Source organism: Pteropus vampyrus, unplaced genomic scaffold, assembly GCF_000151845.1.
Source record: "Pteropus vampyrus isolate Shadow unplaced genomic scaffold, Pvam_2.0 Scaffold37, whole genome shotgun sequence".
Lineage (NCBI taxonomy): Eukaryota > Metazoa > Chordata > Mammalia > Chiroptera > Pteropodidae > Pteropus > Pteropus vampyrus.
This window is the reverse complement of record NW_011888818.1, coordinates 7,224,908-7,241,479: the sequence shown is the minus strand read 5'-3', so window position 1 is coordinate 7,241,479 and position 16,572 is coordinate 7,224,908. Positions and strand designations below refer to the sequence as shown.

Genomic DNA, 16,572 nt, shown 5'->3' with positions numbered 1-16,572 from the left:
TGGCAGTGCTTATATGATGGGTCTTCTGGCAACGTCCTCCCTAGAAACTGCTTGCCAAGGAATTCCTTAAAACTATTAGACTCATTAGATTCCCATACCTGCTCCTGCTTGTTCTTTTTTGCCTCACCAGTTGTCTTGTTCCCAATTTCTATCCAGTCGAGCTCCCATGATGTATCCTGGGGAACAATTCCACAAGAACAGTCTTTTAGCAATAAAGACTCATATCTCTATTAAATGTGGTGAGCAGAGAAAAACTATATAAGCCATCACTTAGATGAAGGGTAGCAACTTGACTGAGCTAATCAAAGACTACTTTCTTAGGGTCAGGTTCCACATGTTGCTTATATATAAGAAAACAGAGAAAATAACTACCACATCACACATTCTGATATAAATTTTCAAAATCAGAGGGTTTAAAAAATGAAGCCAAGTTACCCAAGTATATTCATTAAATACCTACAAAGGCTTATGATGTCATGATGGTGAGACACATACTTAAGCAACAGTTTCTAGCTTCCTCTACAGCTAAAAATAATTACCACTCTCCAAGTGATCTACCTATGTGTCCTAGAGATATACCAGCAAAAGAGACAATTTAGAAAAAGTCAAGGTCAAGGCATCATTACCCTGTGAGAGGCAAGCGGAGATAGATCCCAGCAAATTACGTTCAACAGAGCAGCAAAAACACAAGGAGCCATGCAAGTCTTCCCAGACACCCCAGACTTTAAAGGTCATATCCTAGTCTGTTCAGTAAGCAACCTTTATAGCTTATGAAAGTTTTCAAGTTGTCTGAATCGTTCTACCCAGTTGACACCAATACCTTGTCAGATAAATTGCCCAGCATTCTGGTTTATCAATCAATCTCTCTTCCCCAGTTGTGACAACCAATCCCTAAAAGTTTCTCCACTCCTGTTTTAGATGGTATATCTGACAATTCAGTGAAAGGATGCTGGTCAAGTCCCACAACAGACTGCCAAAAAAAATTCTAATCATAAAAGGACCAGAACTAATTACAAATAATGATTAGGTTCAAAGAGACTGTCTCCCAGGTAGATTTTAATAGAAATCTTGAACAGTGAGGGGCAAAAAAATGATACTCTTAATGATTGGGTCAATAACAGAACATGACAGAATAGAACATGACTAAAACTTTTTGTATACACACATTCATATCACAAGTCTAGTCAAAAGGAAATACACAGAAAAGTTAGAATTTAAAATAATTTAAATTAAAAAAAATTATGTTCAAGGGATGTTCTTTATTACTTTGTTATAAAATAACATCTTCCTTAAAAAAAAGTTAAGGCCGAAATGACAGATTACTTCTTTCACTGTTGCAAATACCGCGAGTTTATCAGCAAAGAGTTAATAAGTATCAATATAATTTTTCCTTAAGTTTGAACACATAAGGGAGAAATAGAATAGATTATAAACGTCATTGGACCTGATCTTATAAAAAATCACCCCAGCCATCTTCAGTCCTGTTCTGTCTCCAGATAAATTTCCAGGATAGGTTTGTGTCACTCAGTCCATCCACAATAGGTTGGATAGGACAGTCCGTGGTAACTGCCAGAATACCATCTCTGATTCTGGACTACTCGGCTGGCATTTGGCTTTACATTCCAAGAGTACCTCCTCTGTGAATGGTCCTCTCCAGGGGGACCAGGAGGAGGGTTATGACTTCTCTGGTAAACATTCTGATTCTGTGAACATTTTCTTAAAACAAAAAGTAATAAACTATTATTAGTTTTAAAAAATACACAGTGAGCTTTATAAAATAATACATAGACACTCTAGTTCTACTGTTTTCTATCTGTGTGACCTCAGCAGATAAACTGCTTAATCTTTGGACTTCTTAGTTTTTTTTATAAAATGAAGTTATTAACACCTTCCATCTTCCTGGGTTGTTTTGAAGATAAATTAAGAAAACATACTTAAATTACCTACCGTAATGTCTCGGTACACAGCGGGTTCCCAGGAGCCTTTCTATCTTTCTCTAAAGAGATAAATGCCGACACTACTCTAATCAGATACTTTCTCTCCAAGTCTGGTAGGTTGACATGAGACAGAATAAGCTATTTATTTTTGAAAATATAAAGCCGCTTTCTCTTTATAAGTAAATGGATATCTAATTCAATGGGTAATGTTTCCTTTTGCTCTTTCCCCCTAGCATCTTTTTTGACTGCTGAATCATAACCAATTATTTTCACTTACTATAAGTGACCTATCACTTTCAATGGCTTTATAAAATGTCACAGTATAGACATAATAATTTGCCTACCTATTTTCCATTGTTAGTTATGCAAGCTACTATCTATTTTTTCACTACTATAAATAATGCTGGGATTACCATCTCAGAACACGTAATATCATATCCTGAGCACGTAGTCCAGTGTCTGATACATAGTAGGGAGGTTTGAGAAATGTGCTGAATGACTGAATTTAACTTTCTCCATATTTTGCAGTACCAGTCTTAATATGGAATTACCAGGTAGAAGCATTTTTACAGCTATTAAAATTACGTTTCAAAAGGATACCAATTTTCACTGGCAACACAAGCCACTGGCAACACAAGCAATATTTTTTTAAAAAGTTTACATCTTCTAAAAATGCCAACATCTTTTTGAAAGTGTTTACATACAATGTGCTAAAGTACTTCCATGTAATAGTCAATAACAATCCCTATGAGTAAGTAAACATTTCCATCAAATTGATGAAAAAGTAGAAATTAGAGATATTATCCAAGATCACACGGTAGGTGAATGGCAGAGCCAGGATGCAAATCCAGGTCTAGCCTGACAACCATTACACTGGACTGCTTTATCAAAATCTATCGCTAAATTAAAAGGCTAAGAATAGGCTATCATAACTGTTTTTCCCATTTCCCAAGTGAAAACTCTTTTATGATTTATCTGTTCGAATCCTTTGCAAATTTCTTTACTGAAATTTTACTATTTCCCCTGTAATTTCTATGTCCTCTTTAAATAACAACCTTCTTTATTCTGAAAACTATACCACTATTAATGTAGCCAAAGTATGTAGGATCCTTTTTGGCAGTCACCAAATTGTTGTTGGGTTAAACTAAGTTTAGAATCAGTGAAAATTTCTAAGTCCGATTCCTAATTGCCTCTGAAAAATCACACTTTTCCCACCCTATACTTGATTTTCCAACTCTAAATGCAAAATATGGAGCAAAAGATACCTCCTGGTTGACACTGATCAGCAAGAAAGCACCAAGTCCTCACCATTATCATAATATGTTTGTACTAATTAATAACATTACTCACTCCTATTTTGATTCTAGAAAAAGGGAAAGCAAAGATACCTTACTGACTGCAGCATGTCTTGGGTCCGGGAGTGGAAATGCCGAGGAGGTGTTGGGTGGCCCTGGGCCCAGTGCATGTTATTTCTTGGTCTTCGGTTAACGATGTGCTTAGTGGTGTGAACACATGTCGAGTAGTGACAGCCACCTGATCTAGACACACTGGAATCCCAGTCCCTGGAAGAGAATGTTTTTACATACAGTGTTACTGGTTTCCAATTTTAGTAGCCAATTGAGTGTCTATATTTCGGCCCATGAAATAACAATCCCATCCTCCCCGTCTCTCCCTCTCCCCATTACTATTTGTTTAGGTTTCCCTGAGCAGGTACACAAGCTACAAGAAGAAGGGATATGTGTAACTTAAATGTAAAAACAGATCTCCTACCACAAATCTCACATATAAAATGCAACTTACTTTCTGATGGGACCATTCTGAAGGTCTTCAATGTAGTTTTGTCTCTCTAAGCAATGTCCCCGGCACCTATTGAATACTAAGAAGTAGAAAAACTGTTATAGATAACTAAACAAAAAGTAAATCTTTTCCAGAGAAAGCAGATCAAAGCTGAAATCCACTGACTAATTATGCAGGCTGTTATATCTCACTATTTCCAGATACATCCCTTCATAAACTTTTGGCTATAGATTATCTTATATCAGAACAAATGAATTAAAATCCTTTTTTTTTTCATAAAATTTTAGAAATTCATCTACATTTCTACCTTCAACTTTTATAAAAAGGGAAAAACAGTGATAACCCTCATACTTACATTCAATTGCATCATCTGGCCTCATGTCTTCTACATCAATCAAATATCTAACAAAACAACATAACTTGAGTCATTTATATATAAAAAGAAAAACATGAATAATTTTCAGAAAAGATTCAAATCACTTAGAAATATAGATATGAAATCCTAGGAAAATATCAGCACATCCAATCCAAAAATTATTAAAGAATAATACACCATGACCACAAAAAAGGTTTTATTCCAAGATTGCAAGGATGTCTCAACTTTAGAAAATCTATTAATAAAATTATTGACTATAATACAACAAATTAATTAATAAATGAAAGAAGAAACTTACTTAATATGACAGAGTATTTACCAGGAATCAACAAATAGCAAAAGACAAATGGGAAAAATACTATTATCATATCTAAAAAATATTATCTAACCGAAAGTATGGTCCAGGAACTTAGGAGTCACCATCACTGTCAGCCATTTCTTCCTTACTCTCATCTTCAACCACCATCAATAGTAATGATATTACCTAAATATCTCTAGAATGTGTCCACATCTTTCCACTGAAATGACCACTACACCCTGGTCCAAGCCACCATCATGCTTTGATTTCCACAAAAGCCTCCTAACTTGTCTACTTGGTTTTCTCTTTGGCCCCCTGCAGTGTATTCACACTGAATATCAAAATGACAGGTTGAAAATGTAAAAACTTGATTATGTTCCACACACTCACCCTCAACAAAAAAAGTTCAATGATATTCTATCACTCCTAAGTTAAAGTCCAAAACCTTAAAAATAAGCCTCCATGATCTAGCTGCTACCCATACTTCCAGCTCCATTTTAATGCCATATTTCCCCTTTGGTCCAGCCTCCCTGGCCAATCACTCCAACAAGAGCATATGCTTTCCTGTTATAGGGTCTTTACTGTTCCTGAATTCTCTCCTCAATGTCCCTATCCTATTAATACCTACTCATCCTTCAGATATCCGCTCAAACATACCCAGGGAAACCTTCTCAAATCTCCATGATGCGGTTAAATCCTATTAATATGCTCTCATAGTACCACGTTCCTCTTCTTCTTGGTATGGTCAGAGCTGTAATTCTATATGCATCTGTGTGATTCTTGAATAGGTATTCCCTCTCTAGACTGTTAGAGTCCACAAAGAGCAGGTCAAGTCTCTTTGTTCATGAAGTTTCCCAAGTTTTTTTGCTAGCATCCAGCATAGTGCTTACACATAAGAGAAATTCAATAAATATTTTCTGAACAAACAGAAATCACTACACTGTAGCAACATCCACAAAACGCATAAGGGCATACACTCTTTGATTCAGAAGTTCCATTCCAAGTTAAATTATTTCTGAGACAATAACACATATATTCAAAGGTGTTCACAGAGGAATATTCAGTATTTCAATGTTTTATATCAAAATCTTCTGACTTTATATTCATCAATAAGCAAAAGAACAATGTCTTTAAAAAGAATGAGGTCTCCAAATACTTTCATAGGAAGATGTCCACCATATATGCAATTATAAAACAGAATGTCTAAATATTATACTATTAAATTAGACATATTTGCTTATAGCTGCATTTTTTAAGTCTGAAAAAAAAGGCACTAAATTATTATTGTGGTAATCTAAATGAGGGACAAGACTGTTTCCTACTTCATACATTTCTACACTGATTGCATTTTTGCAACTTGATTACATTACTATTTAAAGAAAACAACTTAAACACGGTCTGCCTCTTGGGGTTGGCCACTCGCCTGCAGATGAGGTAGCCAGTCCTGTTTAAACCATGGGTACAGTGAACACCAATAAGTTTGTCTATAAAACAAAGAAAACAGAGTTAAATGAAGCAGATACCCTAAAAACAACTTATACAATTTTTTGAAGAGTAACATTTATTAGTTACCACAATTCTACCACTACCCCGAAAATAACTCTGAAGAGAAGTATGGTTTTTTAAGAACATACTATAAAGAATTATCTAATATAAAGTCAAAATTCATTGTCTCTGAGAAATTTTGCATAGCCCTCAATTAGACACAATAGTATAAACTGGTGAAGGCCTGGTCAGGTACTAACAGTAAAAATGCATTAACACAAACCCATTTGTCTTAATATAGAGTGTTCATCAGTAACTGAATTAATTATAGAAAAAGGGAGGTAAAGAAAAACAGGCTATAAAAAGAATGAAATTTGCTTCTGAGTGAAACAAATGGAATGCCTTCACTTTTAATACTGAATATTAAAAAGAAAGTACAGTTTTGGTAGTACTCTTGAGTTCCCAGGGCGCTTCCATGCCCTCTCTCATTTGCTGCTTCTCACCTGCCACAGGTTATGTGTCCTGTGAAGTACGCACTCAGGTAAACTATAAAAGCAAGACTTGGTGATGTAAGCCCAGGTTACACAGCAGGCGAATAGAACAAAGACGAGAATCAAATCTTAAGATTTTTCCAACTATGCAATAGGATTTCTTAGTCCATCATTTTAAAAAATTATGAGAAATTATAAAAACCACCACACGTAATTGATCTCTGCAAAATTTATGCCTATGACTAGATGGTGTCTGGTAGGAAGGTACTTGTCATCTCCTGCCTAGATTACTACCTCCCTACATCTAATCTCTTCTATTTTGACTGATCCTCCACATGGAAGATATTGCCTTTCTAAAATATACACTTGACTGGGCTGCTCCCTTGCTTACAAATCTTCATTTTGCATAGATTAAAGCCCAAATGTTTGGCACGGCATTTAGAACTCTTAATAAACGAATATCAATCTGTCTCTCCAACTGAACTCTAAGTGCACAATGATCTGAACTATGACTTACAGGGACCCACATGACACACCTCCCTCCTGCTTCTTGCCTACCTCTCTGATCTCATTTTCTACTGCTCTGACCTCACTCACTCTCCCCTCTCCAGTCGCACTGGCCTCCTCACTATTCCTCAAACATGCTGAGGACAGTCATGCCTCAGAGACTTTGTACCTATTCTTCCTTTTGCTTTAGAACACTACCCGCCTTGTCTTCCCAGATATCCAATGGCTTGGTTCCTTCTTTCCATGAAGGCTCTGCTAAAATGGTATCTTAACGGTCAGGTCTTCCCTGATCACCTACTACATTCTCTCACCTCTTTCTTTATTCTGTTTTGTTATTCTCCAAAGCACTTATCACCATCTGACATTCCATATATTCACTCCTTTCTCTCTCTCTCTCTGCCACCAGAATGTAAAGTATATAAAGGCAAGAACTTTCTCCTGTTCCTACTTCCTACAACAGTTCCTTCAACTTCAAAGGTGTTATATAAATGTTTGTTGAAAATGAACATATGAATTCTATGCCCTTTCAGACTACTCTCTAGTGGCACCAGAAACCACCTCTCCATGCTACAAATTCAAGTCCTGAGCCTTTTGTACCTGTTCCCAATACCTGAGCTGTCCTTTAAAATCCTCTGGCAAAATCCTCTTTCACTCAGCCCAGCTCGAACACTGACTCCTCAGGAAGGCTTTCCTCAATCTCTCTTCTATATTCCCAATACATTTAATTTATTCTTTTATTATAATTAACCCACTGTCTTATAATTACCACATTTCTCTTCCTAAATAAGTATGAATTTCTAATGAACAAAGACTGCTATTCACCTCTGAATCCCTGTACCCTAATCATAAACCTAAAAGGCTCTCAAGTGGTTACTGAATCAATTTATTTTCTGAGTCCCTACCAGTTCTAGGGAGTGGACTGTGTAGGGCTCTCCCTTCATCAGTGAGTTTGGTATCTGTAGGAGGGGCGTATAGCAGAGGTAGCCAAATGGATCATAAGCCAGATCCCAGGACCGCTATGGCAGGGAGCACTGCAAGACACAGTAAAGTCAGCATAACACAAGCAGAGGACCAATGTGGGGGTCAGCCTACGCAATAGACAACACTCAGTGTAACAGGTGAACAACCAAAATTACAAATACGTTCTCATGTTCTCATACGGATCTCATACAGATGGAACACTGTATAAAATGGTTTCCCACAAAGGAGCCTGGAAACGGTGAGCAGGCCAACAGTTGGACTCTAACATCTTAAGAGGTAATGTTTTTATGACTATGGTTTATACAAATGATAATTTACCTCCCCTGTAGATGCTGTGCTTATCAAAGGCAAAGTCCAGCCTCTCAAGTTTTAAAGTACAAGGGAGGTCTGTGACCAGGCTTAAGATAGTTAATAGCTAGTACCTACATTAAGCGACCATGTTACAGTTTGAAAATTTATCTTAAAACCCACTGGTCCCATCTCTCTCTCACCTCCCATTCCCTATTTTCCCATCTCCATCTACTCCCTGTTCATTCATATATATATATATGGTGTATGTGTGTGTGTATATACATACATACATATATGTGTGTGTGTGTGTACATATATATGTATATACATACATATATATACATACATATATATATATATATATAGCATATTTACTACCTGTCAGAATTACTTAAGAGTATATTCCTTAAACTAAATTTAGAAAGAGGGCAAAACAAACACTTTTCCAAAGAAAAAAGATACTTGTCTTAAAATATAGCAATATCACATTCCTCCTGATAGATAGTTGCCAGAAAGAGGCAACTGAATCCTTAAAATTCACAAGCTTTTAAGATCTATTTTCAACAGAGTAAGGTAGATCTCAAAGCAGGAACAAGAAACCACCACCCCTTTTGAGTTCTTCCTGTCTGAAGTCTAAGAATAAGAGATGGTAGTGTCCTTCCTTACTTGTACCCAACGTGGAAAAACAGCAGAAATATCCTAAATATGTATGATGAGGATGCAACTCCACTGGTCCATTCCATTTTGTTCTGCTTCTAGCTGTCTATCTCACTCCAAACCGTGCCTTTTTTCTTTCTTCTACATACTCTAAGATGCTGAGATTCTGATCTTTTCTTCCACCCAACTCTCACCTCTTAACCAACAAATAAGACAAAAGAACGTTTTTATTTTATTACATATTTTCCGTTCAAATTTTTAAAAAAAGAGATGAGTGAGCTAGTTCAGTTCATATTTCGCACTAAATTCAGTTTCCAAACTAAATTGTTTATTTGCGACCATAAAAAGGAAAAACACCTTACTCCATTAGCACCCCCTGATATGTCCACATTATCAAACACAACAGGTTGAATGTCAGAACTATTAAAAATATTAAAAATCCCCAACCCCATTCAAAATGCAAACCAAAGGTCAGGTAGGGAAAAAAAAAAACTCACCGTTATCTTTATTTTCTTTCAAAAACCCATTAACGGCACATTTGAATTTAAAAATAGTGTCATCATCAGGTACCTGATGCCCAACTGTATAAATTTTTAAATAAGGAATAGTTTCTGGTAAGTCCTATAAGGCAAAACCATGAAAACTTATGTTATTTCATTTGTAGGGAAAGAATTAAAAATTAATTAGAAGAGCCAGAGTATAAACCAAGAGATTATAATAAACTTAGTTTGTCAGTAATTCTGATGAGAGCCATTTTTTCCAAAGCTGCTTCAACCAGAAAGTATCACTTGATTTTCATTAAAACTGCAGAATGAATAGGCAATAGGTATACAAAACTGAAAGCAAAATTTATGTGAATGAATGTAACAAAATATTGTATAAATAGTTCTACCTAATATTTTACATTTCAAGGGCCATCAAGCTACTATGATTTAAATAGAATAGAGCCAGAAGAACTTGGATTTGAATTGTGAGACAGAGCAAATACCAGGCACTACTGAGAAGTGGTATTCTTGGGGTAGGAGATAGTAGATACTGATAAAAGCCAGAAGAAGTTAAATGAAAATCCTATAGTTCTGAATTTAATGGAAAAGTATCAGTATGAACCTATGACATATTTTATATTAAAAATAAACATAAAAACACATTTCCTAAGTGTGACCACTGAAATAGTGTAGGAACAACTGATGTCATGTCATGTCAAAAGGACTCAAGAGCCAAACTGAGAAGTTTCAACTGGCCAAAGATAGGGCCTCAATTTGTGCCTCAATAAAAATAACTGCAACAAAGTCCATAATGACACAAAAAATAACAAAAATAAAATCTACTTGGGCACCACTGGAGAATATTAGTAAATCCACTCATTATTTTGAAAACTATTAGTAAATCCGCTCATTATTTTGAAAACTATCATGCCTCTGTAACTGGGCAACCAAACAGTTAATTAGGGAATGCTTCTCTTGACAAATATAATCAGCTAACGAATGAAAAAAGAACAAAAGAATTCACCATTTTTGAAGCCCCAAATGAATTAATGGATGTAGGTATCAATCATCAGTGACTGCTGATACTACAGAAAGAGGCATTTACTTATATGTCTCCGTGGAAGAACATATTATCACTCATGAAAGTACCTTGGAAAAAAAAAAAATCAAGCCTGAATCTGATCAAGCCTCTAGGTCCAACAACCAATTTACAATAAAAGGACTAAAGAATATGTTAACAACACATGGGAATGCAATCATGAAAATCTATATGGGACAAACTACCTGATTTCTTCAAAAAATAAAATTCCAGGGGAGAAATGAAAGACAGAGAGGCACACAGAGAGAACTTATTGATTAAATAAGACTTCAGAGACATAATCAAATGCAAAGTGTAGACCTTATTTGGATCGAATTCCAATTCTTAAAAATGATTTTTTAATGACATGTAGAAGACAATTGCAAATTTGCATGTTGACTGGATAGTTAATATTAAAGAATGACATTAAGGAATAAAAGTCCTATGTTTTAAATACACATACAAATAATGTACAGGTGAAATAATATAATATCTGGAATGTTTCAAAACAATATGGAAAAGGGTGAAACAGGTAGAAGTATAGATGAAATACAGTAACAGGTGATACTAAAGCTGGAAGAGTTCAATGGTGTACAACAAACACTCACAGTATTATGTCTACCTCTGTATATGTTTAAAATTTATGATAATTTTTTAAAACAAGAAGACACTGGAAAACACTCTGGAAGTTTCTCAAAGGTTAAACATAGAACTACCGTGTGATCCAACAACTTCAGTCCTACCTATACATTTAAAAGAACTGAAAGCAGGTATTTGAATAAATATTTGTATGCCAATATTTATAGCAGCATCATTCGCAAAAGCCAAAAGGTAGAAACCCCCCAAGTATCCATAAATGGATAAACAAAATATGACATATACACACTGAGAATATTATTCAGCCATAAAAAGCAATGCCATTTTGTTACATATTGTAACAGTGGATGAACCTTGAAAACATTATGTCCAGTGAAATAATCCAGACACAGAAAAATATAGTGTATGATTCCGCTTACATGAGGTACCTAAAATAGGCAAATTCACGGAGACAGAAAATAGGGGCTGCGGTGAAGGGAAATGAGGTTATTATTGTTTAACGGTTATAGTGCTTTTGTTGAGGATAATGAAAAATTTATGGTTATAGACAGTGGTAGTGGTTACATACACTGTGAATGTATTTAATGCCACTGAATTGTACATGTATGAATGGTTAAAATGATAATTATTATTTATATATATTTTACAATAAAAAAGAGTAATAATTGAGTTCAAATTTTAATTCTTCTTTTTCTGAGTATCGATTTCACAACCTGAAAAATGAGTAATTGTAATCATTTATCCTGAGCTTAGTATAGAGGAAGCATTCAACAGGAGATATCAGTACTACTACGACTTCATCAGCAAAGGATTTTTGTGCAGATTAACTAACTTAAGGTATGTGAAAGTACTTTTTAAATGGCAAACTGCTAAACAAATATTAACAAACATTAAGTATTATTGTTTCCCAAGGTGGTGGAACTGGTCAGAAGGAGGACAATTCTTTCCCACTGACATGTCACACGGGCCAACAGAATATATAGGTTTCTGTATTACATCAAAAGATATTAGGAAAAGAAAGCATACAACCTGGAGAACAACTTGTCTTTTCCTGTGATGCTTACACATGCTCAGGCAACTGCTTAAAATAAGTGCTGAAGACATAATGAATATTCCTTTCTTTTAAACTATGACTATTCTTACTAAAAGCTTACTTCACTCTCAAAATATAGAACATGGAAGCTTAAAGAACTTCTTAAGCACATATGGAGCCTACTGCCAAATATCAGAGTTCAAATCATGTCTTTAGTTTCATTTTGAGACAGCAATTAGAAATGTGTAACAGAGACAGAGAGGAAAATGGTGGACTAGGTAAAAGTAGGGTTCATCTCCTCTCAGGTCTGTATTAAAATTACAACAAAATTATAAAATAATCAACATGGAGAATCACCTGAAGTCCAACGGATCATAACACCTACGTCTGATAATATAAAAGAGCCACATTAAAGCCGATACAGCATAAGCAACAACCATCTGCGGATCGCTTTGTAGTTCTCACTGGGTATCCCTGAGCAATCAAAAGCAGTGGCTGATCTTGGCCTACAGGAGAGGCCCTACCAAGGGGCCACAAAACTAACACATCTGGAGGCTCGCATCACAACGGAGCAACTCCTGACTAGTCCCATTAGTGATAGACACAAAGGGTGGTTGCAACAAGTACACAAGCCTGCTAGGGCAAATCCCATTCATTGGGGTCAGCCCCCACATAACAACTCTTACCCTGTGGGTGCAGCCAATTCCCACAATTAGTTAGCCTGAGCACTGATCCCATCCACTGATCTACTAACAACAATAAAGGCTTGGCGACAACAGAAGATCACACACAATCCAAAGATCACATCCAGAGGCCCCAGCATAAGGGATCAGGGAGAGTGCACCACTGGGCCACACAAGACACCTTCCACATTAGGCCATCTGGCCAAGCCTGACACATACAAACAAACACAGAGAGGCTAATAAAACGAGAAAACAAAGAAACATGCCACAAATGAAACAACAGGAGAAAACTCCAGAAAATAAGCTAAATGAAATGGAGGCAAGCAACCTACCAGAGACAGAGTTCAAAATAATGGTTATAAGGATGCTCAATGAACTTCTGGGGAGAATGGATGAGCATAATAAGAACCTCAACAGCATAAAAAAGGACATAGAAACCATAAAAAACAGACAGAAATGAGGAATACAATAACTGAAATGAAGAATACACTAGAAGGATTCAACAGTAGATTGGATGAAGCAGAAGATCGAATCAGCGAATTGGAAGACAAGGTAGCAGAATACACCCAATCAGAACAACAAAAAGAAAACCGAATTTAAAAAAATGAAGATAGTTTAAGAGACCTCTGGGACAACATGAAGCATAAAAATATCCAGATCATAGGAGTACCTGAAGAGGAAGAGAGAGAGCAAAGGATTGAGAATCTATTTGAAGAAATAATGACAGAAAACTTCCCTAACCTGGCAAAGGAATTAGACATATAAGTTCATGAAGCACAGAGTCCCAAATAAGAGGAACTCAACAGACCTACACTAAGACACATTATAATTAAGATGCCAAAGGTCAAAGACAAAGAAAGAATCTTAAAAGCAGCAAGAGAAAGGAAGCTAGTTACTTACAAGGGTACCCCCATAAGAATCTCTGCTGACTTTTCAATGGAAATTTTGCAGGCCAGAAGGGAATGGCAAGAAATATTCAAAGTTATGAAAAATAAGAATCTACAACCACGGATACTCTACCCAGCAAGTCTTTCAATTAAAATGGAAGGTGAGATAAAGAGCTTCCCAGACAGGAAAGAGCTTAAGGAATTCATCGCCAATAAGCCAGCATTACAAGAAATGTTAAAAGGTCTTCCATAAAAAAAAAAGGGTAAAAAAGAAAATAAAAATAACAAATATGAATAATAAAGTGGCAGTAACAATCTACCTATCAGTAATCACTTTAAACGTAAATGGAGTAAATGCTCCAATCAAAAGACATAAGGTAACCGAATGGATAAGAAAACATATGCATATGCTGTCTACAAGAGACCCACTTCAGATCAAACAACACTCACAGACTGAAAGTAAAGAGATGGAAAAAGATATTTCATGCAAACAGAAATGAAAAAAAGCCGGGATAGCAATACTTATATCAAATAAAATACTTTAAAGCAAAGGCTATAATAAGAGACAAAAATGGGCACTACATAATGATACAGGGATCGATAAATCAAGAGGACATAACCCTAGTAAACATAAGCGTACCCAACATAGGAGCACCTACATACATAAAGCAATTATTGACTGACATAAAAGGAGAGATCAATAGGAATATACTAATAGTAGAAGACTTTAACACCACACTGATACCAATGAACAGATCTTCCAGACAAAGGATCAACAAGGAAACAATGGGCCTAAAAGACACACTAGAACAGATGGATTTAATAGATATTTTCAGAGCATTTTAACCCAAAGCAGCAAAATATACATGTTTCTCAAGTGCACATGGAACATTTTCAAAAACAGACCACATGTTAGGACACAAATCAAGTCTCAATAAATTTAAGAAGACTGAAATTATATCAACCGTCTTCTCTGATCACAATGGTATGAAACTAGATATCAACTACAAGAAAAAAACTGGAAAATACATAAACACATGGAGACTAAATAACACGTTACTAAATAACGAATCGGTTATTAATGAGATCAAGGAAGAAATCAAGATACCTGGAGACAAATGAAAATGAAAACATGACGACTCAAAATTTATGGGACACAGTGAAAGCAGTCCTAAGAGGGAAATTCATAGCAATACAGGCCTACCTCAAGAAACAAGAAAAAGCTCAAATAATCACTCTAACCCTACCATTAAAAGAACTAGAAAAAGAGCAGCAAGCAAAGCCCAAAGTGAATAGAAGGAAGGAAATAATGAAGATCAGAGGAGAAATAAAGAGTCTAGAAAAACCATACAAAAGATCAATGAAATCAAGAGCTGGTTCTTTGAAAGGATAAACAAAATTGATAGACCCTTAGCCAGATTCATCAAAGAAAAAAGACAGAGGACTCAAATAAATAAAATCAGAAATGAAAGAGGAGAAATAACCACAGACTCCACAGAAATAAAATGGATCATAAGAAAATACTACGAGCAATTATATACCAACGAATTGGACAATCTGGAAGAAATGGACACATTCATAGAAACATACAATCTCCCAAGACTGAGTCAAGAAGAAACAGAAAATCTGAACTGACTGATTACCACCACTGAAATAGAATCAGTAATCAAAAACCTCCCAAAAAACAGAAGTCCTAGACCAGATGGTTTCATAGGCAAATTTCACCAAACATTCAAAGAATTAACAACTATTCTTCTCAAACTATTCCAAAAAATTCAAGAAGCGTGAAGGCTCCCTAACTCCTTTTATGAGGCCACCATTGCCTTGATTCCAAAACCAAAGACATTACAAAAAAAAGAAAACTATAGGCTGATAGTTGGATTTATTCCTGGGATGCAAGGTTGGTACAATATCTGCAAATCAATTAATGTGATACATCACATTAACAAATCGAAAGATAAAAACCATATGATCATATCAATAGATGCAGAAAAAGCATGTGACAAAATTCAGCATCCATTTCTGATAAAAACTCTCAGCAAAGTGGGAATAGAAGGAACATACTTCAACATAATAAAGGCCATGTAAGACAAACCTACAACTAACATCATACTCAACAGAGAAAGGCTAAAAGCATTTTCCTTAAGATCAGGAACAAGACAAGGATGCCCACTTTTACCACTCCTCTTCAATACTGTATTGGAAGTTTTAGCCACAGCAATAAGACAAAAAAGAGAAATAAAAGGCATCCGAACTGGAAAGGAAGAAGTAAAACTCTCGTTAATTGCCGATGACATGAAACTATATGTAGAGAACTCTAAAGATTCCACCAAAAAACTGTTAGACCTGATCAATGAATTCAGTAAAGTAACAGGTTACAATATAAATATTCAGAAGTCAGTGGCATTTTTATACACCAATGATGAGCCTTCAGAAAGAGAAATTAAGAAAACAATCCCATTTACAATTGAATCAAAAACTATAAAATACCTGGGAATCAAATTAACCAAGAAGGTGAAAGACCTATTTTCAGAAAATTATAAGTCACTGAAAAAAGAAATTGAAGAAGATACAAATGAATGGAAGCATATACTGTGTTCATAGGTAGGAAGAATCAACATGGTTAAAATGGCCATACTACCCAAAGCGATCTATGAAGTCATTGCAATCCCTATCAAAATACCAATGGCATTTTTCAGACAGTTAGAACAAAGAATCCGAAAATTTATATGGAGCCATAAGAAAACCCAAATAGCCATGACAATCTTGAGAAAAAAGAACAAAGTTGGAGGTATCACACTACCTGATACAAACTATACTACAAGTCTACAGTAATCAAAACAGCATGGTACTAGCATAAAAACAGATACATTGATCAATGGAACAGAACAGAGAGCCCAGAAATAAATCCACACCTATACACTCACTTGACATATGACAAAGGAGATAAGAATATACAATGGGGTAAAGACAGTTTCTTCAATAAATG

The 16,572-nt window shown here is 35.5% G+C and overlaps 1 protein-coding gene across 1 annotated transcript in view; it reads right to left on the bottom strand.

Annotated features, from left to right (window-relative positions):
• Positions 1-1,023: 1,023 nt before the first annotated feature.
• DUSP11 (dual specificity phosphatase 11) overlaps positions 1,024-16,572 on the bottom strand; it is a 21,678-nt gene continuing 6,129 nt past the window's right edge. The window contains exons 4-9 of the mRNA XM_011358145.2: positions 9,318-9,441; positions 5,832-5,892; positions 4,090-4,136; positions 3,738-3,813; positions 3,326-3,499; positions 1,024-1,716 (exon numbers count right to left, since the gene is read on the bottom strand). Of these exons, the coding sequence (XP_011356447.1) occupies positions 1,521-1,716; positions 3,326-3,499; positions 3,738-3,813; positions 4,090-4,136; positions 5,832-5,892; positions 9,318-9,441 (678 nt within the window). The 3' untranslated portion in view covers positions 1,024-1,520. The remainder of the gene's footprint in view (positions 1,717-3,325; positions 3,500-3,737; positions 3,814-4,089; positions 4,137-5,831; positions 5,893-9,317; positions 9,442-16,572) is intronic.